The following is an 11,607-nucleotide window of genomic DNA, read 5'->3' as shown; positions in this document are numbered from 1 at the left end:
TAATTTAAATGTGCAAAGATGGCAACATTAAATGTCCAATAAGGACCTTGTTTTTAATTGAGGTTAATTATATTTACAAGAACCCGGACTTGTACACAGTTTTTTGCTTTTTTGTTTTTCTATTTAACCACCAAATTCTGAATCCATTCGAACTGGTTTCTATTTGTACTTTAATTACAAACCTGTTGAGAAATGGAGTGCACTTATATAGCACTTCATCTACCCCACATGCCGTCCAAAGAACTTTACCATGCCTTATATTCACTTTTTTTGGAAACAATATCGGAGTGTACATTTCCGGGCGACGCGCTAACACAGCCGTGTAAACCTTCACAAATGTTTTCCTTTTCACTTTAAAATATCTTACTTTAACTTCCAGGATTCCTTGAGCCAGGGCATCCCCCCCCCCATTTTGTTAAGTACTATCTGTCGTAGCAGCTAAAGCTAACCCGGAGAGCCCCTGGGTAGGTTGGCCGAGTGTCCTGTTTTAGGCAGGACAGTCTTAATCCAACATCAGACCCACCCCAAGTTTGTTACAAATGGTCTATTATTGGCCGAGTAGCTTCAGTTAAAAATCTAGTATATCATTGGTTCAATAAATGTAAACAAAGCTTCACGTGTGCCTATCTGACTGTTATTTCCTCGCCGTCTTCTTTGGCAGCAGGGCTAGCAAGCGAAAAAAAAAAAAAAAAAGTAGCTCTAGCAAAAATGCCAAAACGCAAAGCAGCCATAAAACGTCACGCGGGGACGGAGAAGCATAAAAGCAAGAGGCAAGCAGCAGGTGCGTCATCCTTGACGACATTTTTTCCTTTTTATTTGCTTTTCAAAATAAGTTATGTTTTACGTACAGATACCTGAACATTTTACTGAGGACAGTAACAAAGTATTTCCACTTTGTAACTTTCCATCATGTAACTTTCCATTTCTGAATGTAAACATGTCTACTCATTCAAATATTTCAAAAGTTAGCATACTACATGCATATTGTTTAGTATACAGTACATACAGCTTATACCATAACCTTAATGATGGCCTCGTTGCTGAGGGTCTTCACTTTGGGAATCTCTCTAATTGTCACCCCCACCCCTCTCCCCCATTGCTGTCACACATTCCTCAGCCTTGTAGAATGGTATTTTCTGGCCCGTTTCACCACCATTGTGTCCGATTGGCCATGCGTCGGCCCAGCTTCTCCCCACAAGGAGGTTTGTTCACGCAACACGTCCGTCAATGGAGATGGCCTTCTGCAGTAATATAATTTACAGCTCTCCCCTTTCACACTGCACTTGAAAACTAGCAATAGCTCAGACTTTACTGCCATTCACATGCTGATTAACTGGGTTTTTTTGGTAGGTGGGTGGGGGTGTCTACATTTTCACATGTGTCTGCCACTGGTAGGGCCTGGTATTTTGTGCAAAATGGATGCCAGGTTCAAGAGTGCAAATAGACAGATCATCAGTCTTGAATAAAGAATTGTACGTGCTAACATAACAAAGTAATTGGACTTTGGTCTCTTTTTTTTAGTTGCATAGAAAAGTAACAACACATTCTGCAATTTATTCTTCAACTGTAATGAGTAAATATTCAAATATCAAGATCAATTGCCACAGCACTTTGTATTTTATAATCTGTATTTGTGTGTTGTGTGTGCTTAATTTTAACTTTCTTCTCTAATGTTATTGTTTGGGGACTACAGATGGAAAGTATAGATAGCATAGCTAAATCTGGTGCAGCCATAATGTTACTGCACATTGACCTTTTAAATAAACGGAACTAAGTGTATAGTCTTCATCAAACTTGACACATGCGTTACGGTCGACAATTTGGTCTTCAATAAACCTAATGTGTATATTTTCAGAAACATTAATTAGTCTTCAGTGAACCTAATGTCCATGTTTTTGTAAACATGAGGAAAAATTAGTCTTAAACGAACCTAACCTATGTGGTTTTGTAAACATCAAGGACAATTTAATAATCTTCACTGAAGTCGATGTACAAACTTGTGTAAACATCGAAGTCAATTTAGTTTTTGCTCAACAGGCCCAAATTTCACAGTCAGTAACTAATAAGTAAATCTGTTATCGTTCTTGTGCAGCTCTCATACTTTATTGTGACATTTTTGTTTGGTGGTGTGCCATGAAAGTTTTGCAATGTAAAATATGTGCCTTGTTTTAATAAAGGTTGGGAAACACTGAGCTAATTTGCACAACAACCTACAATGGGATTCTAATCAACAGCTTCAAATTAAAAATAAAGTAGAAATACATTATGTACTTTTTTTGAACGGTTGTCGCCTCCTTTTGTTCATTAGTGGTAATGCAACTCCAATGCAAAATATGTTGGACCCGAAAATATTATTTTCTCAACCAGTTACACATGAGAGATTACTGGGGAAAAACTGATAAATAACACACAAATGAAGAACATTATCCAAAAATATGTTTATTGCAGTTGAAACTCCCATCAAAGACAGAATGACATTGATGAGAAAAGCAAAACACGCTCATTTAAAGCAAGCAAGTCTAGTGGCTTATGGCTTCGCTTCCCCCAGTTTTATTATTTATTACTGTCATTATTATTATTACAGTAGATATTTCCTAGTAGCGATATTTAAAAGAAAAAAAAAAGATTTATTGCTACTTTTTCTTGAACATTTCATGAGTAAACATCTACTGGTCTATCACCATCACGTGACAAGAACCACAGCAATGAGGATTTCCTCAGCATCCATTCATTCATTTGAAGGACAAAAATAGTGAGACACACCTGTTGATTGATTATTGAATCAATTTGGACATTCCACTGCACAAAGCCACACTCATAAAAGGTGTGCTCTGTTCAACTTGGTGAACGGGAACGTTTCCAACAGTCCCAATACTTTTGTCCATACCCCCCAACCAATGCAACTGGATACCAACACATTTGATCTAAAACAAACACACACCAGCTTATATGCAAAAAAAAGTGCATAAAACAAATTGAGTGAGGTGGGTACCACTTTTACAATAAGGGTACCATCTGATTATCCATGAGCTTCTTCGCACGTTATACTGTACTTCATAAACAGATGCTGCTTATGTTATGGTTCGTGTTGGCAGGAGAGGGTTGCGTATGTTTAGGATCAACTTTTTTACTGACAGCTACTTCTTGGGTACTGATTAATGGAAAAGGATACTAGTTTGATACACACTTCTAAAGTTACAAATTTGCTCATGTTAATTTGGATTATGATTGTGACTCCACAGTGTAGTGTGCTAGTAGTACCGTCCTGCAAAATGGCGAGCAACACTGAAAAGTGCTTATTATTGATTCATAACGCCTTTATAATTACATTATTAACAGATGAATAAGGTTACCCCTATTGAAAAATGGTACAGAGAAGCGCAAATTGCCATCGCTACACAAAACGTACACAAACAACATCACAATCGGACCCCTCCGAAAACGACATCATTAGGCGGCGCCGTTAGCATAAGCGCTAACAAGGTTCACGAGGACACCACTCGACTTGACGACAGCTAATCCACTGGCACGAAACGGCACCACACGACGAGCTTAGCGCGTACACACAACATAAATATTGGCGTAATGAGGACACAAATATTCTGACATGTCGTGCTTTGGCCTCTAAAAGCGTTAACATTTACACTTTTTTAGCAGCTTTTTATGTATTCATATTGAGTATTTTAATGACACTTCCATGTGCAGCACAAACACAGGCTTTCCCACCCTGTGGTGAAGGCTCAATTTAGGAAAGAGTAGGAGAGCTACGTCTTCAGTATTGTATTGTATTGCACACCGTAACATCTCTAAAGTGACACATGGCTTATTTGATCAGACGTTATCAGTTAGAAAAAAAATATTTAAAAAAAAAAGAGTAAAAAGGCTTGCTGTTGTTAAAAGTAGCTTCCAAGTCTTAATTAATCTTGCCATTTTTGTGTTTCTCAAACGCTTATCCCTGCAAAAAGCCATCCCTGTAGTCCTCAATTTTAATATGATTCTCCTCCAAACAAGGTGGTTTTGTCAGCGGAATTAGCTGCTGATTAAGTAAAATGTGGATTTCCATCCTTTTTTTTTTTTTTTTTTTTTTTTTTTTTTTTAAATTCTCTGAGTTTAGCAGGAAAAGGGAGGACAGACCACCAGTTTCTCAAAGGATGAGCTTCTGGAAAAATAAGGAGGGAGCTTCAGTGATTGTTCACACAGCACAGTTTTTGATTGAAAATGTCAATACTGTACCACTGCGCACAGGAGAGTACCTAAAAGTGTTACTAATCAGCTTTTGCAAGTTTTCACAATTTGAAAATGCAAAAGAAGGTCAAACAAATGATATTTTCTGTGAATTTTTTTCAGTCAACCAATCAGTACTCGGCTATGACCTCATTCACTACCAGGCCAGTTAAAATCTTTGACGTCTAAAGCCGTCAATGGCAATGAATGGGTCCGCTATGTAAGGGTACCAAAAATATGGACAGTGCACTTACTTTGCACAGATTATGATGGGGTGGAGGGGGGAATATAAAAATATGCAACCGAAATGATCCCTTTTTCTGAAAACATGCTGCTATAAATAATACGAAGCAATTAAAAAAAATAGGATTATTTGAAATTACTGAGCAATGCGAAAAAAACACTCCAGCTGCTACTTCTTCCTTCCCAGAAGCTCCGCCTTGGACAAATCTTATCTCCCCGACATCACATGAGGCTGCAGTTCTCCGTCTGCTTCTTGAGGTCCTCCAACGTGGCCTGGGCCTTGTCCTTCAGCTGGTCCATGTCAACGTTCTGCAGGTTGGACAGCTGGCCCAGCACCGACTGCTTGTGGGCCTCCTCCTGGTTGTCCTCAGCGATCATTTTGGCCAGCTCAGTGGGCAGGACCACGTCCTCGCCCGCCTGCTGGATCTGGGTCTCGTCTAGCTCGTTCTGATTTTGGGAAATACATTAAAATTGGACTAGTGAGTCATTGGAGTTAAGATCTCAAAATCGGCATCGTGTTGTTGTTTTTTTTGTTTTGTTTTGTTATTCAGGAAAAATTGAGGGAAAATTTTGTCTTCCGTGAACCTACCTAACGAACATCAAATCCGACAGTCTTCCACAAACATACATATTTTGTAACGTTATGTCACGATCAAGGTCAAATTAGTCGTATGCATTTCCTTAGCGTCTTTAACAAATCCATAATATGTTTTCATACAAAGAACACAATTTAGTCTTCCATACACATTTTTGTCAAATTTACATGAACATCAAAGAGAATTTATACATGTGTTTTCATAAACCTTGAAGACAATTAATTTAAAGTCTTTTGTGAACCTAACATTTATTTTGTAAACTATATAAATAATCTAAACTGTTTGTAATACTAAGTAGTACATTTTGTTTTCATGTGCATAATTTGTAATATTAACATAAACATCCATTTGTCATGTTAACATAAACATCTATAACAATTTAGAATACCTTTGGTAGTCGATACTTGTCCCGAAAATGACTCCTGACGGTAGCTCGCTCGGCTTTCTTCTGGGCAAAACTTGCCTCTCGTTCTTGTCTGAAATACAAAATAACATTTTCTTTGGATTGTTGATATTAAATTAGGTTTTTATGGCATATTGTCACTAAGAACCTCCAAATTTTGTGATTATTTCCCTTTGGAAATGCAGAGAGAATGTTAAATTTAAAAAAATAAGTATTAAGAGTTGGGACACTGAGCGTTCTATTAATAAGATGGATATCAAGGAAATGTAATAAATTATAATAACGCTCAAAAGTGAGTGTATGCTTGCAAATGCCAACAATCTACTTCCCTGAGTGGTTTCTGTCAGCAGAGGGCGCTACTCTGCTGAAACCAAACCGTCAGTGAGGCGTTCACGCCCCAGTTGGCTCTCAATCGGCCCCCATCGCAATTGCTTAATTTGCTGAGAGGCCTGTGCGAGACACAGCAAGTCAACAAAGCTGACATAATGTCGGCCAGATGTGGCGTGTTGAGCTCACAAACAGAATACGGAGACAACACACACACACACACCCACACACACACACACACACGGCAGAGGAATTTGCACCGCTAGCCTGTGAGGATCACATCCTCTGAAGGCGATGCACCCAATGTGTCAGAGTAAGGTCATTTTTTATCCCGGATGAGATGTGCTGTCACCTTAGGCCCGAATGGGCAAAACACGAAAGGCCGGGTAGCCATCTTGTCAAGGGTGTCACGTGACACGGGCTGGGATGGTGACCTCTTTTCTTGGGCGCCCTAACATTGATGCCTCATTCTATTTCGTCCCTCCCGACCGCAAAGTGGCGGTGCTAAAACAGTACGGAAATCCGCCATGTGCATGCGTCCCTCGAGAAAAGAATTCCGGCTGACATGATCCACACGTATAAGAGGATAAGTACCGGAACCCAGTCTCTTTTACCCTTCTCTTGCGGTTCCCTCACTTTTACCGCTGTTCTTCTTGCCCGTCGTTTGTGGCCTGTGATGTTCTTGATCGGGGCTGCGGGTGTTCCCCGCCCACCTTGGCTGCAACAACTCAGTGTATTTTCTGTTTTTTTAGGTGTTTATGAGGAACCTGGAGCTCTCCTTCCATTTTTTCATGATTTTGGTGCCTCATTGATGAGTACCGCTTAAAGTTCGAAGGTGCGTGGTGTTTGTTTTAGCAGCTGTTGCCGTTTTGTCGACGGTTGCTTTGACTTGTTTTGTATACAACTTGCTAGTGAAGGTACGGTTTTTCGTATCCTCTCCTAGCTTGTAGTGCCTCGCAATGTACTGAGCTCCTAGCGTGGGTAGCCAGGTGCCTTGATGTTGTTTGCTAGCTCGGGTATTGTTTGTCCCACCATCTGCTAGCTTATGATGGCAAAAACGGCCACGTACGTGTTGCTTTGATTGCTTTGTAGCTTTGTTTTGTTCCCTTGGTGAAGAGGCTCGGTGCCGCCTCCTCTCTCACACAAAGCTTGCAGCCAATTGACTTGTACGCTCTCCCTGCTCGTCGATTGGTGGCTGGTCCTTCTTGCCCGAAGAGGGCCGCACTGACTGCTGTCTTGACTGTTGAGCAGTACCTGCTGCTGCTGCGGCAGTCCATCCTCCTGTAACCACGGCTGCGATTGATGTCGCGCCTTAGCAGGACGCAGTTGCTGGCCAGGAGCGGTCATCGTTGGAGATGGCTGGAATGTACAGTCCGTGCTAATGATGCGAAGCGGAAGTTTGCTAGCCTTGCTAGGCCCTATTCTCCGTCAAGCGCTGCGCTCCCGGCTGCCCCTCTGTCGCATGCTGTGCAGTACTTCCGGCCTACGGTGGGATCTGGGGCTCGTCGTCCCTCACGGAGGCATAGAATGAATGCCTGTGAAGTCCGTCCCTCTGGCCGCGTGCCCCACTGTCAGCCCCGGGCTACACATACTAGGCCTCATCCCTCCCGGACCCCTAAATCCCAGATGGCCAGTGATTGAGCCCGAGGGGCCGGCAGTTTGTTACTTTTCCTGTCAGCAGCTCAACTACTGGGCTGCCCTTTCTTTGGACCCATGGGTGCTCTCTATCTTAACTCATGGGTACAGGATTCAGTTCCGACGCCGGCCCACCTATTTGCAACCGGGTCAGGGAGACTGTCATCAGCGACCCAGGAAGGGCACTGGCTCTAGATCAGGAGCTAGAGACCCTCCTTGCCAAGTCCGCTATCGAAGCAGTGGATCCCTTGGCACATTCAGGGGGATTCTACTCCCCCTACTTCCTCATTCCAAAAAAGACAGGCGGATTCCGGCCTATCCTGGATCTGAGAGGTCTCAAACATTACCTCAGGGCGTTACCCTTCCGCATGCTAACTACGTCAGCTGTGTTGCAGACGATCCCCTGAGAGGAATCGTTCCCAACAATTGAGCTGAAGGACGCTGACTTCCACGTCCCTATTGCTCCTCAACACAGGAGGTTTCTCCGATTTGCCTACCGGGGTCGCCACTGGCAATTCAAAGTACTCAGATTCGGGCTGTCACTCTCTCCCAGAGTGTTCACACTGTGTCGTGACCCACCTGCAGTCAGGTGGCATGAAGGCGCTCCCCTCGGACGACTGGCTATTCTGCGCACCTTCCAGTGCTTAGGCACTCCGAGACACGTCTAAGTTTCTGCATCATGTGTCACGACTTGGCCTCAAGGTCCACCTGGAGAAGTCCTCTCTTGTTCCCTCTCAGCAGACTTTGTTCATCGGAAAGTCGTTGAACACCACATCCATAACTGCCCAGTCATCCCCTCAGAGGGTGGACGATGTACTGCACCTCGTCTTCCGTGCCAATGTGATGCTGCCTTATGTCCTTTTATGCATCTGCTGGGCAAGTTAACATCTCTGACGGCACTTGTGCCACTAGGCCCGCTGTCGCTGCGGCCATTGCAACGGTGACTGATCAGGTTCCGGCTCGACCCGCATGGGGGATTTCCGTACTGTTTCAGCACCGCTATCTGGTGGTTGTTACGGACTCATAGAACCAAAGTTACTTTCGTAGCTGTTGTTTTCATGGAATGGCTAAACACGTTTTCTTCACGCTCATGTTTAGCGCCCTGGGCTAATAAGTCCGTCAGTCTACTAAAAGGTCACATGTCAGTAGCCTGGGTGAACGTGAGGCTTCTCAAAAGGGGAGGGACTCGTAAACGTTAGACATTTTAGCCAAAAGTATTTTCATTAACTTCAACCAATGGAAAAGTTGCCCGTTTTAGTTTAAAATAACTTACTTTGTACCTTGGCCAACGGTACAATAAAGGATGTTTTTCTTTTTGGTACCATTTTAAATCCATTTGCGTTCAGCCTAGCTATAGCACTAAGCCAGTTCATCTCTCATGTCCAGCATCCAGGTTTGAAAACTCCCTTTGGTTTGTTGCTAGCACGGTGTTAACGAGCCAACATTGAGACATTAGCAAATATTCCCGTTGCTAGGACAGCATTAGCTGTTGTAAACACAATATATGTATACTTACACTATATAATATTTTATTTACTGTATACTTATACTGGCTCTCTTGCTTAATCCCAGCAACGTGTATTAATGTTTAATGCTTAATGTTTACATACTCATATTCCACAAAAGGAGCCCAACAATATTACTCTGGTTCCAAAATGCTAAGCGATTTCACCCAAAATAAATTTAAGCCATTTATTCGTCAACTCTTCTGAGGTTGCCACTTTAAGAAGCCCAGCTGTCATTCAGCTGAGCTGAGTGGGTGGGCAGGGACTTGAATAATGATTCGTGTTTCTCCATCACAAGCATGCCTGAAAGTGATTGCCTTGTTTTTTTTTGTTTTTGTTTGCCTTGATCTGTGTATAATCAACAAACAGCATACACTGACACACTTAAATTAGATCACAGACTAATTTTGACTGACACAAAGCTGTGGAAAAAAATGATTTGATGGCATGGGACCTTTAAGTACTGTACTGTTTTTGTTTTTTATGTATAATTTTTGAAAATATATTTTTTGGTGACTCAGTCATGTGACCTTCCTTGTGCTGAGTGTTGAGGTGTATCATACAGGATGTGGGGAGGTATACAACTTGGCATCACCAATCAATAACCACTCAACTCAATTTCTCAGATGACCTTGCGCTTTGTGACCTCGAGTATCCCAACATGGTATATATGCTACAAACATTCAAGTTACTAGTACATATAGCGGTTCGGAAAGTGGACGGATGGACATTGCTAATTTTAGACTTTCCCCCCATTTGTTTTTGACACCCCTTTATGCACGTTACCATTCTTATTACTATTCTTTTTTTTGTTTGTGTTACATGTTTGAGTAGTTGTGTTTTTGCTGTTTTCCCCCCTCAATTTTCACAAATTTTGGGCAACTTTCACAAATTTTTAGAACATCTTTACAGTTTTTAAAAATACATTTGTACTATTTTGACCTGTTTTCACTTTGTTTTGACAACAGGTTTGTTTCTTTGTTTATTTGTTTTTACACCAAATATTTTTTTAAACCACTTTTGCTTATTTTGATCATTTTCACAAGGTTTTGGCACGTTTTAAACTACAGTTTTTCTTAATAACTTCAATTTTTAAAACTTGTCTCACTCTTTTTCTGCTCATTAATCACATCCTGCTCAATTTTGTATCATTTTGCTGTTTGTTTGTTTGAACTTATGTATTGATTTTTTTTGGGGGGGATGGGGGGGGGGGGGCATGAGATGCATTGTACTATTTATCTTTCATATTGTGATAAATGACGTTTGGTATTTCCCAGATGACCTTGTGCATTGTGTCCTCCAGCATGCCAGCACATACGTAATTTATATTTATATCATTTCCATACTTGTTCTTTCATATTTTGCTACTTACTACGTTCACTGGCGCAGCCATCTTACGCGTTTAGACTTTCTTTATTTGGACTGTGTTTCGTGCGTGCGCACAGATTAACCGCGTGCACGAATCCTTGTCAGAGTGGAAGCGTGAGGACGCGAGAAACGTGACGGTCCTAATATGTTTTCAAACGCATCCATCCGTGTGCGCGGTTGGGTCACGTTTTGTTTTTTTTCTCCCGTGCGTAAAAAAGACGCACGTCTCTCGTTCGTCTTTTTACGCACCCAAACGTCCATGAACATTTCCCCTGCGGTCCACAAATTGAAAAGCATCCCAGAGCCTCAACCCTCGTTTGTCTCTCACTTACTTCTCCTCCTCTAACTGTTGCTGGTACTGCTCGAACTCCTCCTGGGTCATCCCCTGCGCCGCCGCTTCCGTCTTCTCTGCCTCGGGTTTTTCCTCCGTCAGACCGCCCGTCAAGTTCTTCAGCTGGCCCCCCACCACGTGCTTCACCATGAAAGCCATCTCTCAGTCAGCACCTTTTTTTTTTTTTGTAATGGGGAGAAGTTGGGTTCCTAAATGGAGGGTGGCGGCTTGTGTGGAATCCACCCGCGAAAGATGCGCGTAAAAGAAGGGGGGGAAAAACACTGTGATTACGGGGGGAGATGGAAAATGAGCAGAAACGATTCCCCGCTGAATAGCGCGTGCAATCAGATCGGAGGAAGAGGAGGAGGAAGAAGAAGAAGAGGAGGAGGATGCTGACGAGCCGCGCGCTTATGAGTCAACAAGTTTGGCGCTCGACTCTACCAATCGCGTGTGTGCCGCTCTGCCTGCCCTCCCTCCTGCAAGGGGCACAGGCACGACCACGGTGCGAGGGTGCGCCAGCCTCTCGATGGACTCGCCGGACGGGCGGACACAACATTAGGTACATGCAAGCGGTCACGGGATCGGCATGGTTCAAGAGGACCAAGTCAGGACTCAGGAGTAGGGGTTCAAGGTTTTGAAACGCTTCGACACCCAAGGACATTTTTCAAATATATTTTTCACTAATTTTGACAAATCAACCCCCCCATTTTCACTGATGGATAAGCTCATTTTTTGCTATCTACATATTAGTGGGATCCCAAGTTTTAGCAATTAGTTTTGGGGCAATTAAAAAAAAAAAAATATATATATATATATATATATATATATATATATATATATATATATATATATATATATATATATATATATATATATATATATATATATATATATATATATATATATATATATATATATATTATTTATTTATTACAAAAGAAAAAAAAAAACTTTTTTCACTTTTTAAAAATTCTT

The 11,607-nt window shown here is 41.9% G+C and overlaps 1 protein-coding gene across 1 annotated transcript; it reads right to left on the bottom strand.

The window, feature by feature from the left end:
* Nucleotides 1-2,419: 2,419 nt before the first annotated feature.
* cplx3b (complexin 3b) lies at nt 2,420-11,080 on the bottom strand. The gene is made up of 3 exons (XM_077519637.1): nt 10,634-11,080; nt 5,452-5,539; nt 2,420-4,914 (listed from the first exon to the last, which is right to left on the bottom strand). The coding sequence occupies exons 1-3, from the start codon at nt 10,789-10,791 to the stop codon at nt 4,690-4,692; spliced, it is 471 nt and encodes a 156-aa protein (XP_077375763.1). The 5' UTR covers nt 10,792-11,080; the 3' UTR covers nt 2,420-4,689.
* Nucleotides 11,081-11,607: the final 527 nt, after the last annotated feature.

The sequence above is a fragment of the Festucalex cinctus genome, chromosome 4 (assembly GCF_051991245.1).
Source record: "Festucalex cinctus isolate MCC-2025b chromosome 4, RoL_Fcin_1.0, whole genome shotgun sequence".
In the NCBI taxonomy this organism is placed as follows: Eukaryota; Metazoa; Chordata; class Actinopteri; order Syngnathiformes; family Syngnathidae; genus Festucalex; species Festucalex cinctus.
This window is presented reverse-complemented; position numbering and strand designations above follow the sequence as displayed.